The sequence below is a fragment of the Dipteris shenzhenensis genome, chromosome 28 (genome assembly GCF_047967505.1).
Source record: "Dipteris shenzhenensis isolate YYH24624 ecotype China chromosome 28, Dip_SZ_1.0, whole genome shotgun sequence".
NCBI lineage: Eukaryota > Viridiplantae > Streptophyta > Polypodiopsida > Gleicheniales > Dipteridaceae > Dipteris > Dipteris shenzhenensis.
In genome coordinates, this window is record NC_141623.1 from 36,591,489 (window position 1) to 36,613,486 (window position 21,998).

At 43.9% G+C, this 21,998-nt stretch overlaps 1 protein-coding gene across 3 annotated transcripts; it reads left to right on the top strand.

Moving 5' to 3' along the window:
- The first annotated feature begins 9,810 nt into the window (after positions 1–9,810).
- LOC147883517 (uncharacterized) lies at positions 9,811–21,341 on the top strand. 3 transcript variants are annotated; one of them, XM_087399356.1, is made up of 6 exons: positions 9,811–10,209; positions 10,496–10,671; positions 10,966–11,259; positions 11,406–13,789; positions 13,906–14,088; positions 20,992–21,341. In XM_087399356.1, the coding sequence occupies exons 2-5, from the start codon at positions 10,572–10,574 to the stop codon at positions 14,041–14,043; spliced, it is 2,916 nt and encodes a 971-aa protein (XP_087255482.1). In that variant the 5' UTR covers positions 9,811–10,209; positions 10,496–10,571; the 3' UTR covers positions 14,044–14,088; positions 20,992–21,341. The 3 variants fall into 3 exon arrangements, with proteins under 3 accessions (XP_087255482.1, XP_087255480.1, XP_087255481.1); XM_087399354.1 differs by lacking the exon at positions 20,992–21,341 and having other exon boundaries at positions 13,906–14,473; XM_087399355.1 differs by lacking the exon at positions 20,992–21,341 and having other exon boundaries at positions 10,562–10,671; positions 13,906–14,473.
- Positions 21,342–21,998: the final 657 nt, after the last annotated feature.

Here is a 21,998-nt window from a genome sequence, read left to right on the forward strand (position 1 = left end):
AAAGTGCATGTTGGTGATAATCTTGTTGTGTCAGCTTCGAAGTTTTAGGGTAAGATTGGGGTTGTTGGGCTTAGTGGACTTCAATCTTGCAAGAAGTTGCAAATGTGGATCAGGACGAAGAGTGATAAGAAGTCTATTGAGCCAATTCCCATGGAGAAGGACATGCTGTAAGGACATGCTGTCTTCCCTTGATGAAAGGGAAGTGGGTTCATCACAGGATATGCCTTGGATTCTGTGGGGAAGAAGGGAAAGGTGCAAGAGATCAGAAATGGTCAACTCACTTCGAGTTTGGGCTATGAGGTGGGCAAGGAAAGCCAGTCATAGGGTCCTGATTCGCAACCATGTTGGGCATATGTTTGTGAAGAAGAGATTAATGCAGGCAGTGATGAGGAATAACCTAATGCCTATCACAAGAAGCAGGTGTTGGAGGAGAAGAATGCCTTTAAAGTGGTGTCTAATGGGGGGTGTGCTAAAGAGAAGTCACAAGGCTTGAAAGGGGTGTCCAAGAGACCCAAGGACATGGCTAGAGGCTCAAAATGGGTGTCCAAGAGACTCAAGGACATGGCTAGAGGCTCTTGTTTGGGTAAAGAAAACCATTTTCATTTTCTCAGGGATGCCTATAAAGCGCTTGCATAGTAATGAGGTGAGAGAGGTCAACAGGACAGTCAGGGTCCTATCCTAGAACATCAGAGGGTGTTGTGATAGGAGTAAACAAAAGGGCTTGAGGCTTTTTTTTAAAGAAATCAAGACATAATTTTGATCCAAGAGCTGAAGTGGGGGGTGCAGGATTTGTTCTAGGTTGCCCTTAGTAAGTGTGGTTTTACTACATTTGTGAACTACTCGTTTAGGAGAAGGGGGGGATCTACAATCCTTATCCATCAGGGTCTATGTGGTAAGGAGATTTGAAGATCAGGGTGGGGTGGTTTATTTGGGTGGAGATAATGTTAGAAGGCTTTGTGTTTAGGGTTGCATCAATGTATGCCACAAATCTGGTGTCAGAGAGGATTGCACTTAAAATCGATCCTGGATGAGTGAATCGGTTAATAGGGGGGACTGAATATGACAAAAAAGGTAGAGGATATATCTCATGTGAAGAGAGGTATGGGGAGTGTTGAGCATGAGGCTTGGGATGACTTGACGTTGTCCTCAGGCTTAGCAGGCTATGCTGAGTTAGACGAGGAGAGTTTAGGGGATTTTTCTCAGAATAATCGGAGGTTGGGGGTTGATTTTAGAGCTGGGAGGCTAGATTGGTTTTACATGTCTGACAAGGGTTGGTGGTTTAGACCCCCTTTCAAAGGTTCCTTGTCCTATCATCAGTTCTTTCAGATCATGTGCCTGTGGAATGGAGTTTCTCGATACCCCAAGTCGTTTGATATCCCTTTTAAGTGTAATAATAAGTGGTTGAAGAACCAAGAGTTTTACAGTATGATCTACTCAACGTGAAGGAGTGTGACTGTTGCAGTAGTGGATCAGGTTGCTAGATGGGATACATCGATGAGGGCTATCCATTTAAGTGCAAGGGTGTGGACTAAGGCTAAGAGGTTTAGGAAGCAGAGAGATGAGGGGAAGCTCTCACAAAAGGCATTACGATTGGTAGTGGGGCTGAGTCGCCTAAAGATCAGGTGATATCTACTTTGCTTGCTGAGACTGAGTCTGTTTCACATGTGGGAATTGCATGCAGTAGAGGAAGCTCAAATCGAGAGTAGACTGGCCTAGTTGCAAATGGGTGATTGCCCTTCAAAATTGTTTTTTCAATCTCTTAAGAAAAAGAAATCTGGAGAAGTCGTTGATAGGGTGCAAGATAAAAGGGGCTCGACAGTATGCGAGTTCTGGCACATTACTAAGTTGTTCCTCGATTAATTGAGTAGTATAGTGGGAGAAGAGGGGATTTAGGATGCCACTTGGTTGGAGAGTTTGTAGCAAATGCTAGTGGGCATTGAGTGTAGAGTCTCTGAGGGTCAGAGAAATATGCTTGCTAGGCCATTCTTAGAGAAGGAGTTGTGAAATGCCTTGTCTTCTATGCAAAAGGAGAAAGCTCCAGGTCCTAATGGATTTACTGTAGAGTTTAATGTGCACTTTTGGGATCTCTTTCAATATGATAAGGTTTGTATGGCGAATCATGTTGTGGAGAGGCGAGCTCTTTTTGAGGAGTCAATAGTTAAACTATTCCCTAAGAGACAATCAAGATTAGTAGTGGGGGATTGGCACCCCATTACTATGCTTAATGTCTCCCACAAATAGTTGCAAAGTCTCTGGTTTTAAGAACAAGCGAAAACTACTATGCAGTTGTAGATAAGAAACAAATAGGTTTCATCATGTTGAGAGATATATTTAAAAATATCTTGAACACCTCGACTGCACTAGAGTATGCTTGGAATGTGGGTCAAAGATGCATGTTTTTTGGTATAGACCTGGATAAGGCCTATGACAGAATCCATTGGGATTATTTAGCTATTGTTTTGAGATGCCTGGGTTTTGGGGAGGAGTTTATCAGAAAAGTGGATGCCTTATTTGGTAATGCAGATGCCATTTTGTGTTTGAACAGAGGTGTTGTTGGGAGATATGTCCTGAAGAGGTCAGTGAGGCAGGGATGTCCACTAGCACCCCTATTGTTGGCTATTGCTATTATTCCCTTGATTACTTAGATTAAAAGATTCTCTCAAATGGGGCAATGGGCTGGTTAAAAGCTTGATGCTTCTGGCTGGGAGTCAGTGGTGAGTGCAATTATTTGTAGCCGATATGCTAGTTGTATGAGATGATGATTATGGCAATGTCATGAACCTATTTGATGTGATGGGCAAATTCTGTAATGCCTCGGGGCCAACTTGTAGTCGGTCCAAAACATTTGCCTTTAGGGTGCATCAAAATTGCATTCCACAATGGCCCAGTGATTTAGGGGTTCAATGTATTAAGAGAGGGGAAATAATCAGGTATTTTGGGGCTCCTATCACGTTAGGAGTGTCACTTAGACAGAGGTTTGATTGGTTTAAGAGCAAATTGAAGCAGAATTTGTGGCCTAGAATGGGCTTGCTTTAGGTTGGAATGCCTGGATACTGGTGTTACCACATATTTTGTCGGCTTCTACCACATACCTTGCATGAGGCTGGAACTTCAGAAGAAGTCACTGGGGTTAGGTGGAAAAGTTGTTTAGGGCCTTTCTTTGGTGTGAAGAAGGAGGCACCATGAAGATGCATTGTGTGGCATAGGAGTTGATAAAGTCGCCCAAGTGCAAAGGAGGGTTGGGTGTAGCTAACGTCGAACTAAAGATTAAGGCTCTGATATGTAAATGGCTACCCAGGGTTTTGTTGTGGGTGCAGATAGTTAATTGGTTCATTGAGTAGGTTAACGGCAAAGCGGTTAGATGCTGGAGGTGTATGACATGGTATGAGAAACTAGTGTTAATATTTCCGTCGAAAATTAAGGGGTCGGATTTGGTTGAGGGTCTGGTGAGAGCCTGGAAGGAGGGTGTCCATCATTTGGTGTGGAAAGGGTGGAGAGGGATGAGGGGTTGATGTTAGTTTGGGGGTAGGCTTGATTGATGAGAGCCTCATTGCAAATCTCAATCTTGCTTGTGCTCGGGGTCTGTAGTAGAAAGGAACTAGAAGATGGTGTGATCTTTGGGATGCTAGCGCGGTATATTGGAGGTGCTTAGAGCTTAGTTTAGGCTGAATAGGTGGGAGCTTCTTTTCTTGTCGAAGATTTTTGAGAAAATCCTAGAGTCTTGGCCAACCAATATTGTTTGTTCGAATAGATTGCTAGCCAGTGGGTCTTCAAGAGGACCTATCTGAGAAAGATAACCTCTAAAGTGGCTTATAAATGCATAAATGGTTATGAGCCTATGGCACCAAATTTGAATACAAAGTGGAGACTCAGGTGCAGGAACAAATGGTGGTTGGAAAGGTGTAAGGATGTTTGGTGTAGGTGCATGATAGGGAAAGCTAGCTTTTTCGTATGGAAGGTGCTACAATTATGTCTGCCGGTTAGCGGTAAATTGGCCAAGTGGGTAAGTGTCTACCCAGCTTGTGGTGTTGCTATGGAAAATGTTAAGCATCTATTATGGGTGTGTCCAGTCATGCGGGGGGTATGGGGTAAGGTGGAGATGGCACTTAGAAGTACCGATTTGATGGTACGCTTCAACCTAAAAGGCAAGTGGAAAGCTGTGTTACTAGGTGTCACCGAGGGCTTCACTTCTACTGTTGCTGCATGCTGGTCGTATGTGAGGGCAAAGTAAAGAAACTAATAATATAGCTAAAAAAGGTAGATAGTCGAAATTGCTTGAGTAGTCAGCATGGACAACCACCAATAGGTGAGACTGGCGATTCACTGTCATCTTTTGTGTTCTAGCTCCTTCTAGCAATCTTTGCAAAGGAAGTGACCTCCTAAGCTATATGTTGATACTCAATTTTTAGTATGATGCATATAGATAAATACTCCATTTTCACTACCAAGGTGACCTCCTAAGCTATGTATTGATATTCCATATGTATATATCAATACTCCATTTTCACTACCAAGGTGACCTCCTAAGCCATGTATTGATAATGTTTGAGATTGCTTGGGTGATCCCTATCAATAATGCTTATTAGGATGTGCTTAGGCAACCGCTATTTGGCTCACTTCACTTTGTTCTTTGCAGGTGACCTTTGTTTGGCATAAGACTACTTTCTCATCTAATTTGATTATTGTTGTTATTCATTGAGCATGTTAAAGGCAGAGCGGTTGGATGCTAGAGGCGTATGACATGGTATGTGAAACTAGTGCCAAGATTCCTATTAAAAATTAAGGGGTTGGATTTGGTTGAGGGTCTGGTGAGAGCCTGGAAGGAGGGTGTGTAGCATCTGGTGTGGAAAGGGCAGAGAGGGATGAGGAGTGATGCTAGTTTGGGGGAGGCTATATGGTGGGGGGGTAGGCTTTGTTGCTTGATGAGAGCCTGATTGCAAATCTCGATCTAGGTTGTGCTTGGGGTCTGTAACAGCAGAAAAGAATCAGAAAAGATGGTGTGATCTTTGGGATGCTAGGGGGGTAGATTGGAAGTCATTGGAGGTGCTTAGAGCTTAGTTTAGGCTAAATAGGTGAGAGGTTCTTTTATTGTTGGAGATTTTTGAGAAAATCCTAGAATCCTGGCCAACTAATATTGTTTGTTTGTTTGGATAGATGGATTGCTAGCTAGTGGGTCCTCAAGAGGACCTGTCTGAGAAAGATAACCTCTAGAGTGGCTTATAAATGCATGAATGCTTATGAGCCTATGGTGCCAAATTTGAATACAAAGTGGGGACTCAGGCGGAGGAACAAATGGTGGTTGGATAGGTGTGAGGATGTTTGGTGCGGGTGCAGGATAGTGAAAGCTAGCTTTTTCCTAAGGACGGTGCTATAGTTATGCTCCAGTTATGTCTACCGATTAGGGTAAATTGGCCAGGTGGGTAAACGTTACTCCGGTCTTCCTAGTTTGTGGTGTTGCTATGGAAAAATGTTAAGCATTTATTATGGGTGTGCTCAGTTGTGCGGGGGGTATGGGGTAAGGTGGAGATGGCATTCAAAAGTACCAGTCTGATGGTACGCTCCAGCCTAAAAGGCAAGTGGAAAGCTGTGTTACTAGGTGTCACCGAGGGCTTCATGTCTACTGTTGCTGCATGTTGGGCTTGGTGGTATGGAACTTTAGGAATCAGCTAGCCTTTGTAAGGATGAACATAGGCAGAATTTCGGAGAAGGTCTTGGTGGCTTGTCACTTCTCTATGATATGGGTCAGATAGTGGAAGATAAAGATAAGTTGGTTAGCTTTGGACTTAAAGAGCTGAGTCTGGTTCTTTGTAAGTAATTCCCTGCATATATGCGTTGGCCTTGGGCAGATAGCCCTTCCTAATTGGCCAGTTAGTTTTATAAGTTTTTTGGGGTTTACCCATTCTCTATTAATAAAATCTTTACTTTCTCATTCTTTTTTTTTTTAAAGTAACTTGATTTGTATTATATCTTAATATTTACAAGGGTATCCTCCGAAGTAGGGAGAATTCTAGCCTTAGTGACATTTCAACAAAGTCAAGAAACAAATAATAGAGTTGAAAAAGGTCGATAGTCGAAATCGCTTGAGTAGTTAGCATGGACAACCACCAATAGGTGAGAATGCCAATTCACTGTCATCTTTTGTGTCCTAGCTCCTTCTAGCAATCTTTGCAAACGAAGGGGACCTCCTAAGCTATATGTTGATCACTACCCCTTAGATTGAGTCCTAAAATGATACCAAAATTAGACAAGACAAAATGGCATGCTGACATATTTGATGCTATTATTTGATAACTTTAGTCACCTTTGCCATGTGTATGGGCCTTATTTCAAGGAGCTGCATGGAAAAGGAACCATCATTGATACTCTAGCTACTTAATGGTGATAAAGATTACTCAAACTACATAGACATATGATCTTGCTTGTGCACATTAGAAATTTATAAGAGCCTACAATTGTGATGAATTATATGCCATTTGAAAGTACTATTTCATATAAGAGGTTACATGTAAAAATGCTATTAACAATATATTATTTTTAAAGGACATATACATCAATAGGTCACCCAGGTCATCAAATCTCCCTATGACAAATTCACTAACAAGGAGTACCCAATCTTCATCCATGCATTGCATGTCAAAAGAAATATCAACCATAATCTTTACTTCAATACATAAAATAATCTCTTATCATTTGACTTCAAGTGGTGCTTTCAAAGAAAAATTTCAAATTTTAATAAACGAACAAATGTGGACACAAAAGAAATCATTCATGAATAATTAAATATGAAAGCATGATTTCAAAGCTCATTGAATATACAATTGTTGACGCAAAGGGATACACGTCCATCATAAATTCATGAGGTTATGAGAACACTTTCTTTTGCATCTTAACGTTGGTCTCATTGCACTTTCTCTCATTCAACCAAGTTGCATATCAACAATGTCAAAAACTATTTTGCATTCAATTGTGTTTGGTAGCATCATAAAGTCACTCATTGTAGTCAAATGCGTTGTTAATGCTCTTCCATTACCAATGATCTATCCTATGCAACCCAAGTCACATAAAAAACATTAAAAGTTATTTTTGCATCCGCTCAAGTTTGGTAGCATTATAAGGTCACTCATTGTGGCCAATTGTGTCGTCAATGCTCTTCCTTTATCTGCAGATATCCCCAATTTGTCCACTGAAAACTAGTACCTCTATAAAAATCCATGCAAGTGCATACACATTTGAGGCGGCTAAATATCGAGATGATCCAAGAGCTCTGAAGTGAGCTTCTTGGAAGGGCCAAAATCCTTCCTCCCTCTCCTTATATGAGGTTGGAACTTGACACCTAACTCTGCTCTTTTCTTTAGGTCAATGAGGGCATGTCTTTCTCATTGAAAGTCAAGCGCATGTCCCCAATCAATAATACTAACTTGCACATGTTTCTCGGGGGGCCAATCTAAAAAGATATTGCGAGCATGCAACTCACAACGAATCCACCCATGCCTGTGTAGCTCTATAAGCCCCAAAACCATAGCATGAGCAACATCTATATCAACATTGGCAAAATTTTAATTCTATTGAATGTCTCACCCCTAGAATCAATTTCATATGCTCCTATCTCTATGGCCCTTTTGTGTTTTTGGCCTCTAAAATATATCCACATGCTCAAAATATCTTTTGATTGCTTAGGAAGATGCTTTGAAAGGCATCTAGTGTCCCACTATTAAGGTTAGGCACAAGAACCCAACAAATTTTATTCCTTTGCCAAGGTGCACACTAGCATTGATGCCTAACTACAACATCTAAGTCGGGAAGCGTTTTGTTTAGGGGATTTTGATCCTCTACATGGAAATGCTTGCATATGAAGTACAAGTGTTTGTGCAACCCCAACTCACCTTTTATCCTAATCTTGAATGTAGTACCATGTGTCCCACTACTTTCAATATGTATACAAATTCATTGCTAAACATGTAGAAATAATTGACCTCATCCTCAGCACCAATTGAGCCATCACATGAATATACTTAAAGCAAGTCCTTTATAAGCAATTTGAAATTAAAGATTTGGACTTAAGCAACCCAATCATACGATAATGACATACAAGCCAAGAATCTCAAGTTTTTTTGTTTGGGTGCTTGGTTTCGAGCATAGAGCATTGGTTTACCTACTTAGTTGGCAAGGATACGAAGGGACGTGTGGAGTGGAGAATCCCCTTTTGAGAATGTAATAACTCTTTTGTGTGGATTTGATGGGTGTGAAGTGTCAAGGGTGGGAGGTTAATTTTTGGATGATATTTTGTCCAACGTTTATTTTATGTACTAAAATTATGCATTTTAGTTTTATAAATCTACAAATCACACATTTTAACGTATGAAAATTAACAAGATGTAAGAGTAAACTTTGTTAGAGAAATGCTAGTGGCGAGCGATTTTGATGCAAAAGATGGGGTAGGCCTAGATAGCAACTGACGGTGCATTTTCTCATTGGCATGTAGTGTTCCAGACTTGCTTTTTGAAGTTGACAGTCGTGATTGTGGATAGCTTTTTAAACATGGAAACCTCTCAGGTCGGGCAGCAAGAATCTGTGCCAGATGATGTTAATGAGGCTAGAAAAACTGTATTTTCCTCAGCGTGTATTCTTGCATCATCAATGGAGGCATGGAGAAAATGAAGGCTGGAAATTAGGGGAGTAGCGCGAGAACAAGAAATCCAAAAGGGTTGGCAAAGTTTTTGGGATTTTGCCGAGAGATACGCTCAGACATTCTTAATTTGTCGAGCTTCACTGGTCCATAGGCGCCGAAAACTTTGGGTTTCCTGTTAAGGCGGCTACATCCGCCCAATTTCGAGATGTTAACGGATGCCAAGGGAAGACCAGGCCAGCGGCCATGTTTCAAAATGTTGTGTAGGGGCATACGTGGGCCTGGAAGTGGCAGTCGAAAAGATTTGTCCGTGGGTTGAAGGCCGCCCATAAGATGGCCGGTGGAAGAAAAAGGCCGCGCGACAACTTGATTGGGGATAGAACCCACGACGAGGGACCCATAAAATGAATGCCTTCCCATCAAGCCAATCAAATTTGCATGTCATTAATGCCTCTTACTTTGTATAAGGTTTGTCCACCAGGTAGTGTGAATTACCACACCGGCCGACATGGTTTCAAAATGCTTCATAACACCCGTGTTCGCTGGTCTAGTTTGAACCCGCCCTAAGTTTGGGAAAGCTGACGGGGAGAGCATTTCATGGTTGAGTGTGGGAATGCTCTCTTAGGAGTAGGGAGAGTGGAAAGTTCTTGTGGGAGGAACTTGAAATGTTGCATTCTGCACTTGGCCAAGGAATGCTGGTTGGCACTGCGCAGGTTCACAAGGCAACCGAAGGGGCATTGGAGATTTTGAAGGTCAATAATTGAGATCAGTGATACCAAAAGGGGTTGGACTAGCGACCAAGGTACTCATTAAAACTCTGCCAGCTGGACAATGGGATTGAGAGAATCTGCCCTGTGTCCTACCAATGAGACGACGACGCGTCATCGTAAAGCGGGTGGGGCGCGCAGGCGGGACGAAAAACATGGGTCAGTGACGTGGTGAGCCACGTGGGCGAGAGAGATCCAGGGTGGCGGCCAAGGAGGACGTTCAGGTTCCGACGTGGCCGAGCCACGTGTGTCGCCTGGCAGCCCCGCAGCGCCACGTGAGCGGACAGATTCCAGCGTGGCGGGGCGCTAAGGTCCGACATGGCAGGGTGGCGCTAAGGTCCGACATGGCAGGGCCACGTGTGTCGTCTTCTTCGTGTGGTGCACAATTGAAAAAAGAGGTGGTGCGTTTTTTGAAGCCCTGTTAACTCTCGGAGCTTCTCGAGTTGCGGCTATGGCGGACAAAGCTTCTCCTCTCCTCATCGTCACTTCAAAAAACTGTTAACTCTCTGAGCTTCTCGAGTTTCTGGCTATGGCGGACAACGGTCCTCTCCTCAGATCAAAAAACTGTTGACTCTCGGAGCTTTGCGAGTTCTGGCCATGGCGGACAACGCTCCTCCTCCGACGATACCCATCGCTTTGCAGGACGCATCCAGCCGATAATGCCACAAGGCGCGACCTCCTCGATCTCTGTGTTCCTTTAGACGCTTCTAATATATTGTGCACCGGCGCGTTTTTCCTTGGGAACTGTGCCTCCGAGCCTGTCCACACTCGTTGGTGCTCAAAAGCTGCGACAAGACGCTCCCCTGTGGTGAAAAGGTATGAGACTCATCACCGAGACGACTGTGCCGTTGGAATTGCCCGATTTGCTTTAGATTTGCTTTCATCTTTCGCTCAAATCGCACCTCACATCATCCAGCCAGCTTGCACCTTGCTTCTCCAGCCATAGCTTCTTGCAATCTCTCTCAAATAACCCGTTTCTCGCTCAACTCTGCAATGAGGAAGCCCTGACTGTTCATTTCTCGCTTTCTCGCAATCCCTTCCTCCTCTTAACTGTGGCTCTCTCGCTTCGTCTGACGATTGGAACTCATGTGCGTGTTCTGAGGCAGAGCTCCCGGATTCTGATATCCTTCTCAGGGCTTCATACCGGCAACCGCCTGTCCTTTTGCAGTTAGAATACGATGCCTTCTGGTTCCAAAAAGCGTAAGGCCGCCAAAAAGCCGAAGCAGGATGAAGTTGAGGGAGCTAACGGCCTGCCGGCAGAACTGCAAATCGATTCAGGTGCGTAGTCGCTCTATAATGCCCTACTCTTTAACGAGCGTCGTCTCTGTTTGCGAAGCATTTGAACAGGCTTTCATCCCTTACTAGGAAGCAGTTGTCTCTAAGCTAACAGTACGATTATTCACATCGACACTGTTCTTCTTGTTATCTTTTGATGTATTTTCGATTGCATTTAAGCTTTAGAGGCTTGAAAGTTCTCTCATGATCCACGCACTGACTTTGCGGTCAGCCGTCCGAATCCCTAGATTATCTATTAGATGCTTGAGTACTAATCAGATCGCTTGTTTTCTGCAGAGCAAAATTTCAGGAAAGATCTTGAGCCTCAAGAAGACGAGTACGAACAGTCACTTACTCCAAAGACTCCTGTGAGAGACAATGAATTCGATGACAAAGGCAGAGTGGCTGGTGAATGGGTAAATGCTTCAGATCAGGACGCCGGAACTCCTACTTCCCAGGGCGAATCCGCATCTGTAGCGGAAGAAAATCATCTTGCATCCGCTTCAGCATCTCCGGTGGATTGGGGAACCGTCTCCCACGTTTCCACTTCCGTTCAACAAGATGAGCGCTCAGATTATCAGGTCTACGAAGGTGAGTAACCATAAAACTACGATGACTTGCATTTTGGCGATCCGTTTGAACGCTATAGGAGGGCTTGCATTTATGCAATCCTATCGAACTTCATTCCTCTGCAATGTCTCCCAGCACTGAGCGGGAGTCGGCTAAATGCATTGCAGGGGCTGCCGGTGATACTGTTGATCTTCGTCTCGAGGTTGATCAGGCATCCTCAGGGGAAAAACAACGTGATCAAGCCGTGACAGAGTTGGCCGACAAGGCAGCCGAGTCCGAAGGCAACCCGGAACTCTCCGACGATCCTCCCGCGCCGTCGGCGACCGTAAACGACGAGGCTGCCGAATCCGAAGCTAATCCCGAGCTCTCATCAGGTGATAATTCTGAGGATCCGTCTGCGAAAACAGCGGACATCGAGCTCGCATCAAGCGATCATACTGAGGACGCTTCTGCGAAAACAGCGGACACCGAGCTCGCATCAAGCGATCATACTGAGGATGCTTCTGCCAAAACAGCGGAAACCCCTATCCACACGGAGACCGAACAGGCGGACGACGATATCGATATTTCGAACGATCGTGCTGATCAGCATCGCGAATCGCTGGTGGATTTAGTGGCCGAGACCTCCATGCCCTCTACCTCAGCACAGCCCCCTGAAATAGCGGACAGCCTCTTGACGCAAACAACGGAAACGCCTATCGAGGCGTTCATCACCGAGACTGAACATGCACCGTTCATCACCGAGACTGAACAGGAACCGGATGATGACAAACCGAACTATGAAATTGGAATTCCGACGGATCGTTCTGGTCTGAATTCAGAAGTTCCGGATTTAGTGCCACGGACGTCCGTTCGTTCTACGTCAGAGCTTCAGACTACGCCAGCTGCTAGTTCCGAGGAAGCTATATTAGTTGATGTCCAAGGAGAATCTGAGCCTCCTGTACCAGTTTTGAATCCTGCCAGCGATGCTGAACCAGAGGTGCTTGCTGAAGGTACTAGACAGACAATCGAGGATGGTGAGGTACATCTTCCAGACGAAGGTCGAATGGCCTTGGATACATCCATTGAAAGGAAGAATTCATTTCCATACAGCCGTGCCAACGAAGAGGAGGAAAGAGGAAACGACTCCATCGATGAAGAAAATCACCTTCTTAAGGAAGTCGAACAGAATATTTTGTCATATTCAGTGCAGGACAATGATTTGTTGGCAGAGAATGAGCTTACCGAAGAAGAGGCAACTGAAAACAACGCAGGTGAAGATACTCTCGTGAAAGAAGATGAACAGCAAATTTTGTCAGGTCCAGAATTCGTCCGCCAGGAATTCGTAAATGATTTGGTGGTAGAGGATGAGCATCTCAGCAATGTCACGGAGGAAGATGAAGCTCGGAACAACTCATTTGACGTTTCGAAGGAAGAGGAGCAGCAAAATTTGTCAAATCCAGAAGTACAGGTTCAGGACACACACCAAACATCTGAAGAAAGTCGAACTGAGGAAGACGCACAGCAAGCCTTGTCAAATCCAGAATTCCTTTGTCAGGACACACACCTAACACCCGAAGAAAGTCACACTGAGGAAGGTGATCAGCAAACCTTGTCAAATCCAGAATTCCTTTATAATGTTTTGCCGGCAGAAGATGAGCTCCTCGACAATGCCACGGAAGGGAAGGAGATCGAGAGTACGCCATTTGAAGAAGATCAGCTTCTTAAGGATGATGGACAACAAACTCTGTTCCTTTGTCAGAAGATGCAAAATAATCCCAAGAACGCCACCAAGGAAGATGAAACTGGGAACCAGTCGTGTCAAGAAAGTTACGTTTTAAAGGGAGACGAACATCAAACTTTATCAAATCAGGAATTCCTCTCTCAGGACACACCTTCAGATCTGACAGAGAGTAAAGATGAGGCAAGTAGTGAGAGTGTGCAGTGTCCAAGGGAAGTGGATAATGTGGCAGACGAAGTTTTCAACGAAGACAACCTAAAAGCGAGTTCAAATAGCATGTGGATTGACGAGTCCAAGGAGTTGGCACAGACGAGGGAAGGAGTAGTTCTTCAGGAGAGTCTGCCTCCCACCAGTCAGGATACGTCTCTAGAGCAGACAGGCCGTAAATTTTTTGAAGGACAGTGCGATAGCTGTGAGGATGTCAACAGCACAGATGAGAGCAAACGTCAGCTGACACAAGCAGCACCAAAGGAACAGACTTCAGGATTCTCTAGCACTGTGCAAGAGAACGGGGGTCCTAAACTTAAGAGGGAGGGTGAAAATGACAGCATCACAGATGATAGCAATCATTGCTTCATAGATAGAGGCTCATCCATTGAAGCTGTGAACGATAATTTGCCCAGTAATGGCCAAGGTCCACATGAAGAGCTACGTAAAGGTGCTATCAACTCAAGTTCTAAGGGTGCTATCTTATCAAAAGAACAGAGTCTGGAATTCTCTAACTTACTTGCTGGCAAAGAGGAAACTGTTAGCACTGAAAATGTTAGTATTGAAAAAGTTGAGCGAAGTAGCTTACCTGAAGTACCCCTGGTCAAAGAGAAAGAGGATCATGTATGCTTCTGAATCCTGAACTCTTTGTTTGCTCATTGGAAACTTCTGAATCTTTTTTTACGGTTGTATTCTTCACAATGCACCATGGCATTTTACAAATAGCCTTTGCCTTGCAGGTAAGTGAAAGAGATTTGGAACAGTTGAATGAACAGGCAGTGGAACGAGGAGTTCCTACAGGTCTCGGACAAGCACATTATAGGACGAAATGGTGGGAATGCTGTGGTCTTTTTGGCTTTCTGTTGCGTCGCAACTAGGATTTGGGACCAGTGTCGTCTAATACTCTAATGGCAACACCAAAGGTGAACAATGGTCTCTTTTGATAGGGATTTTGTTGTGGCTAGGCAAGCTGCAGTTGTATATAGGAGGAAGGATTAGCATCTGTAGAAGAGTAAAATAGGTAATGATTCTTTACACAAGTGCCAGGTTGGAATTCCGTAGTCCTTTTTGAGAAAAGATATTATGACGTTAATAGAAGTCACCATGGCTGTTGTCAATTAAGGCATACAAAATAATGGATTCCATTCAAAACACACCGAATAATGGATTCCATTCAAAACACACCGAAAGACCGCAAGGGTCAGGTTTTTCTTGTAGATGTAGGTGGCTTTAGCCACCATTAGAGCACTTAATATTTCTATCTTGCCGTATAATACAACGAGCACTTATGGCTCCCATTGTCCAATATGGTGGAAGGACCTTTATACCCGTGTTTCTTTGAATGGGGCATCAGCCACCCATGTTCCATCTTTTCTAATCTAACTGAAGAAGTCCGTTTTGCATGTGACCAAAAGAAGCTGCCAGTGATCCCTGTATTAAATACTCAGCTCTCTTTGATTCATCAACCTTCTGACTGCTGCAAAAGATGTCAGGATGTTAAAACCTTAGAAGTTCCCTGTCTGCGGCAAGTCTGACAGGGAGGCCACACGTGGTGTATTCCACATGGCAGATTGCTGACCAGGCTACCCCACTCAAGGCCGTTTTCTTGAGCGGCTGGCCGGCGTGGTCGGTCAGTTGCAAATTTTTAATGAGGTCATTTTCATGAGGTTTTATCCATAAACCCGCCCGAGGCGCCCATTTGGACATGTGAGTGTACTAAACGTTTGGGTTCTCGTATTTATCAATAATGCTTGAGCGTGTTTTGTTGACCGTGTATTTGGGGGGTGGTTAGTATAACGTTCTTATGGCTGCATGCTTTCTTGTTCGAAGTTAAAACACTAGCAACCAATTCCTTCTCTTCACCGGTTAATGTCTGTGTGAACTCTTGTGGAGTTTTCTAACCTCGATTCATTTAATCAATGTACATGGTGTCGCTTCTCTTATCCCCATCGTAGTTATTTTTGCTTATTTTGATTTACAAATTTGTGGTTGTTTTTGTAGTGGACGTTTTTGCAGAATTGTTATCTATGTTCTACACGGAGGGAATTTGGGTTTTGTATGAAGACTGGTCTCAAATATAATTTTGATGCCATTGGAAAATTTTCCTATTTTCCGAGAGTTATTTTAAAAGTTCATAGTGAAGACCCTTCGGACAATGCGAAGGCCTACCAAAAAGTGTCTTTCGTGAGTTCTCTCTCTGTCGAGACAAAGTGGAGCGGACTGGAATGAATGAAAGCTCTTTTGAACCAGCAAGCATGCAACTGTTGCTTCGCTTAGTCTGAGAGAGAGGGATTCCTTGCTGCTGCTACTTATGCGCATTGTTGTGCCCTCTGCTTGGGGGGCTCTTTCCAGCCCCACGGCCAGCCAACGTAGGTATTCTTTGGTGGCCCTTTGGGCTGCCCAAAATAAACCCTAACAAGGACTAATGGCCTGCTGCCCATATGGCATCCTCACCCCTTCCCTCTACAGGTTCATTTACCCACAAGTATGCTGAAGCCCCTGAGCTCTCCTCATTTTAGGGCTCACAGGTGGGGCATTGGCAACGCAATATGCACCTCCCGATATTTTATCCACACTGAGTGGCAAGATCTGTAACCATTGGGATTCTTTGAACCAGGCTACGCTGAGGGGCGAAGCTGAGTTGGAAATTGAAATGAGCGGTGGAATTAGTTTTACTCTTCATCACAGGAGTTTTATTCGGATATCTTTCCCTCTCCCTTGCTCTTGGGTGGGGCCTTTGCCTTTGAGCTGCGTTCTGTTTTGAATATTTGTCTGCCTGTTGAGTGCGCTTGAGAGACCAATCATGTTCGTATCTGATGAACCGGTAACTCAGAAACTGGCAAAGACATCCAAAGCTCCAGTACCTCTAAAAGTTGTACTGCACAGCAAGCATCAACTAGAGATTGATCGTCTGTCTGGTCTCAGTTATGAAGTGTCTTCCATAGAATGGGGGATGATACCATACCTTAAGCCTCTTAAATTAGTCAAGTTTTGGTGTTATCCAATGTATTATATATTTGATTGAGTCATTTTCTACTTCCTCCTGACCAGGGGCAAGCCGTGGTCCCTACGTTGCTCCTTTTATGCCCCTTGACTACCATTGCCAGCAGTCCCTCTGGTCTATAGCGTAGGTAAGGTAGTATATAGATATCTTGTGGGTCGTCTCCTTGCATATCCCACGAATCACTCAGCTGAAGTTTTCTAATTTGGCATCCACTCACTCAAGTAATCCAATCTGGAGTCGCATGTGTCCCTCCATCTTTCATACATCTTCGGCTGAAATACTCTTTTTGCTCTAATCAGGCATCTCTTGAAGCTTCAACCTGACTTTACCATTCTGTCAACTTAACTGCAAATCTGCAATAAGGTCTGATACTATCACCTGTGTTGGACACAGAGAGAAACCTTTCTACTCCAACTTCCCCATGCCTTTGAAGACGTAGGTTCTTTTTCAACGGCATTTTCGGTGATGGCTACCAGTACTGTGAAGAAGTGTTAAGCTTAACAACCTATTTGCCCAACAAAACACCAGCTTCTAAGAGCTGGGCCCCTAGACTTCCCAACTGTAGGAGTTAAACCATCCTCCCCACAGTATAGCATGCATTTTAACTCTATTGCCCCACTATAGAGAGAAAATATAAGGAGAACGACCAGTTCTGTGCCTGTACTGGGTAAGAGTTCTAGGAAATAGCTCAAGTACTCATGTTATTGTTTCTAGATAAGCTACCCTGACGTGTGACCATGCCTGATTAAGCACAGAAAAGGATATAAGATTCTCGGGGTGTCCCTGTTGAGCTGCAAAGTGGCAGCCTGAGAGGTGCCGTGTGCGGGGGTTCCCAATCCCCCGCCTCCTAGCCACGCAAGTCCTAGCCACTAGAACTCACAATTGCTAGTGTCCCTCAAATTTGTACCCGCGTGTGCCCCTGCGAATAGACCATGTTCCACATGCCCAAACAAGGGGTGAAGGCCACCACCTCCAACAGTCCCACTATAGAGAGAAAATATAAAGAGAAGGACCAGCCCATTACATGTGATTGCATGATTGTAACTGGACACCTTGGTAAGAGTTCTAGGAACAAGCTCAAGTTTGCATTGCTGAGCCAGGGCAAGTAGCAGGGCATTTGGTGGATGGGATGCCAACAAATCAAGTCTTTCTGATAAATTGCTGAGTCTGAAGTCATTGATCATGGAAGAGGATAAGCCTATCCTTTTTACAAAATTTACATGGATGAAGAAGAGTCAATGGGAGTTGATGGGATACTGGTTGAGTTTTATTTCATAGTTTGATTTTGAAGTTTGGGCAATTACTTGTGCTTCCACGCCACAATTGGATTAGGTTTTAGGTTTTAGTCTATCACTCATCATTATCTGTCTCTGCTCTACCTACAATCTAACGGTAGGAGGCAGCACCCAGCAGCCTGGCGGGTGTTAGTTCTTGAGCGAGCTCTTTGAGATTGACCTTTCCTTGGAGAGCATTGTGGTGGATGCCTCAAGCCAATTTTGTCCTGTCTCGTTGAGCCTATACAACATTTGTCCTGCTCCATTTGCTAAGCACTTTGGGGGCACTGCATCTGGCTCCTCATTTTATTGTCCTCTTCTTCGGAGGTCACCCTTTATGGTCAAGGATGACAACTTCATGCAGCCTCCTTTCCAGAGGCATATGACATACTTCACATTGGAGAAATTTACTTGGCACATCTTCTGGTCAAAGATGTAGCTGTGTGGATGGATGAAGGTGATTGCCTCCTGGATTTTGGTGGGAGGGATCCCCACACAGAGTGTATGCTTACCAAATGTTTTCACAAAGACTGCTATTGATCGACTTAGCATGGGGGTCTACTAGGAAACCTGCAAGTGTGAATTTGATGCTCTTGTAGTTGCTCATGTGTTAATACATCCACTCTCTCGGTGTATGGCGATGTTCAAAGAGCTGATGGGATACATGTATTTTGATGTTATTGTTGGATTAGGTTTGGTCACCTCCCCACCTGTGAGCCCCCAAATGAGGAGTGCATCCGGGGGGGGGGGGGGGGGGTGACCATAGGTTATTATATGGGATCATGGGGCTGCCACATGGGCAGCTCATGGACTGCCATGTGGGCAGGAGAGAGAGGAAGCACCTGGCAGTTGGAAGCCACCTTGGAGGGCAGATCTGACATGGCAATTTCCATAGGCAATCCACATAGAGGAAGGGCAGGATTGTGCAGGGAAACCAGCAAGCAAGGCTGCATGGACAGAGGCGGATGACTCAGTGCTGACATCAGCAGGTACGGAGGGCTGTACGGATGCATCCACAGGTGATCCAGGGCCTGAAGGAAGCTGGCAGGGTGTGGACTGATGGCTGAAGGCAGGTGCAGCAGATTGTGGCATTTTGGGCAGGATATGGGGCAGAGAATAGCCCCTACTATGGGCTAAACCAGCCTGGACCACTGGCTGGCTGCCACGGGGCCAGTAATAGGCCTGTCTATGCAGGGAATTGAGGGCCAAGCAGGTCGGCCAGTAGGCCTGCTTGGGGCTAGGATCAGCCCCTGGGTTGGCCGAATTGACCTCGGGGTCGGTGGATTTGCAGCCAACCAAGAGCAGATAGGAGCAGCATTTAGGGCCTCTTTTGGCCTATACTCAGGAGGTGAAGGAGACCTAAAAGGAGCTGCAGACTAAGCTTGAGCTGCTGCCTGCCTGGGCTGGCTATCTGGACAGCAAGGTGGAAGGGATCACTGGACAGAGAGTCTACATAAGCTCAGAGGAGCACGTGGGCTCGGAGATCTAGAGGTGCGAGACAGATGGATAGTAGGAGGACATTTTGGTAAGATCAGAGGACCACGTTTGGTGGGACTCCACGTCTCTTTTGTCTTGTGTCCAGTTTGTGGACGGACGGGAATATAGAAGTGTTGCTTCTATATTTGCCTTAGATGCACTGTCTATTTTGGCTTGCACACATTCATCTATGGTTGAGGTAATACTGATTACAGAATTAGATGTGTATATGTTAGGTATGATGAAATCTAAATTCTGATCAATTGCAAGGATGTGATCTGTAGCAGTTGACTCATGCCAACTGACTTGGGAAATGCATTACTCTTTGTTGAAGATGCTGACGCACAGGCTGTTGTATGTAATGGAGAGAAGCTAAGTGGTCCACGAGAAAGTACATTGTAGTTCCTTCAAGAGGACTTGGGCATAGGCTCTAATATGTGATAGAGAGGGGCTGATGAGACTGGTGGAACACAGGCTGGCACTGAGCAAGGTTAATTGCCAACCAATCAGCTGCTCATCTGCCTGTAAAAGGTATGCCATTGTAAGCTATATTGAGTCTTGAAAGCAAGCTTCTCAAGACCTGGAAACCCTACTTTTTGCAAACTGTAAACTGTAGTTAGATGGAACAGTTAGATATTAAATATTACTGCCCCCTCATTGATTTCATGTACATAAGAGATTTCTGTACAGTAAGTGACAAGTGCACACAAGAATTAAGGGACTACTTTGTAGCCTGCTTTTAATCATTTAATGATCAATTTTGAAATCATGTGGATAAGCTTACTTTCCTCCAAATTGCCATGAATATGGCTATGGTTTGCTTTATGTAAGCAAACCATATAAATCGAATAATGCAGGCTGTTTCAATGGAAATGGTTTCCCTAGCTATTTGTTTTAGGCTGTGGACGGAAGAGGCTCTGTGCTTTAACAGGTATCGTCGCCTGATTAGCACATGGTCCATATGGATGTTTGACCTGTGGGCTAGTTGTGCTTGATGGGTCTTTTTTTTCGACGGTTTGTTTGCCTTGGCAACAGTTGTTCATTATCAAATGTGTTTGTATGGATGTGAGGGGATGTGGGCATCCATGCAGATGTGTATTGGATTTCAAATCTCTCTTCCCCCCCCCCCCCCCCCCCCCCCCCCCCCTCTCTCTCTCTCTCTCTCTCTCTCTCTCTCTCTCTCTCTCTCTCTCTCTCTCTCTCTTTGTTTGTTTTTTTGATATATTGGTCTATATACACATGAAGCTATATACATAAGAGCTTGTATTTATAGTTGCACATGACAAGTGAGCTTTGTACATGCGAAGAAGCATTAAATTATTTTAACTTAGAGTGTGACTTGTAACCAGTCAAAAAAGCTTTTAAATCTGACATGAATAGTCTTTATACATTCTTGTGTGCACTTGTCACATATTTGCAATATAAAAAATCTCTCATGTAAAATATCATAATGTTCAAAACCTTTTGTTTCGTTGGGGTCTTGTGTACATAAGAGATTGTTGTACAGTATCTACCCATTAATGCACATGAGTAAATGGAAGACTTCGTTTCTTGTAACAATCATTAGTTAATTATTCTATTACTAATTTTAAAAGTTCAACTACTCTCTCTCTCGTCTTTGTTGAATGTCTCAACTTATTGTAAGAGAGATTTTATACAGCTTAAGGGGCTTAAAACCATTGTTCCACTAGAAATGTAAAAATGCCATTGCACCTATATAATAATCTTAAAGTTAGATATTTAATTTAAGGGCGGTACTCATGGTACTTGTGTTATCTAATACTTTTTTTTAAATATAGGTCATATCCGGTCTCTAGTGGATGAACATTAGCACAATCGTTATCATCATTGCTTTTTATAAGTTTATTTTTCTTGTTTCAAACAGCCTCAATTTTTGAGTTTAAAATATGTCTCATGATCTTGTTAATGTATTGGCCAATTAAATTGTGAAGGTAGAACAATAATCATTTTGACAATAGTTGTTCCTTTATAGTTTGTGCTATGTTCTTGTGTGTAACTTTTGGGAAGAAAGCCATTTGTTTACGGATCTCTTGGCTCATCATCGCCTACAGAGATTTTGAAACAGGAGCTAGCAACCAAGGTGGCGGTCTATACATCCAGCAATACCCTTTGTGGATAGGGTGTGGAAGATTCTCGTTGGCCATGCTTAAACCTTTCGGTGGTTACTCTCGAGCTTCGAGTACCATGCTTCCAAATGGCACGCTATGTGAAGATAATACCAGCTTGGAGAGATCAACTGGCCTCCCATCACTCGACTACATCGAGTGACCCATATGTTCCAGGTAGTGATGCTATAAGCTATCTCCCACACACCATCCTTTGGTTGAGGTGGTGGGTGTGAGCGAGAGGGCTGAAGTGCTTCATGAAAAACTCAATCCGAGAGGCTTGCTATCCATGTATCCTTAAGTTGGAGAGGTAGGATCAATTGCGAAGGTGCGTCCTCCCCTTGTGAGACAAGTCGATAAAATTTGCAATAAGAATATATCTTACAACTTACAACATTGTGTAGGCTTAGAGGAACATAATTTCTGAATTGTTAGATATGGGTTGAAATTCAGAATGTATTAGATTCATATTGAAAATCTTCAATGTGTTTGATCAAAGTAAGATAGGTATTGCAAATAACAATTGAAGCTATGGTTATCTCTTGAGAAATGAATAGGTCTTAGTTCTAATTTTGTAATTCATATGCACAATCTCCAAGATTGATAAATTCTCACATTGTGTTGATTTATATTTCTACATGTACTAGTCAAAACATAGATTTATGTTTTTGAGGTACAATGCGCCAATGTGGCCATGAAAAACTTTCCCCCAACATGTTATTCTTAAAGTCAAGCCTTTGCCCCTTTCCCATGAAGTTTCACTTGAGGCCCTCCACACCACCACTGGTATTTATGAGCCATTTTAGGAAGCGAGAACTAATAGATGACGTACCACACAATGGATCTAGAACCTTTGAAATAAAGCCTATAGTCCACAGATGTACTAGCCCTTGGCTTGGGTAATACCTTTGGTTTACTTACCCCATTGAAGACTACTCTGGGACCTGCCAATC

Excerpts from the sequence above, each read along its gene's own strand:
- LOC147883517 (XM_087399356.1), top strand. The coding sequence starts at position 10,572 with ATGCCTTCTGGTTCCAAAAAGCGTAAGGCCGCCAAAAAGCCGAAGCAG. Across the intron at positions 11,260-11,405 it reads AGATTATCAGGTCTACGAAG|GGGCTGCCGGTGATACTGTT; the intron begins GTGAGTAACCAT and ends AATGCATTGCAG. Across the intron at positions 13,790-13,905 it reads TCAAAGAGAAAGAGGATCAT|GTAAGTGAAAGAGATTTGGA; the intron begins GTATGCTTCTGA and ends TTTGCCTTGCAG.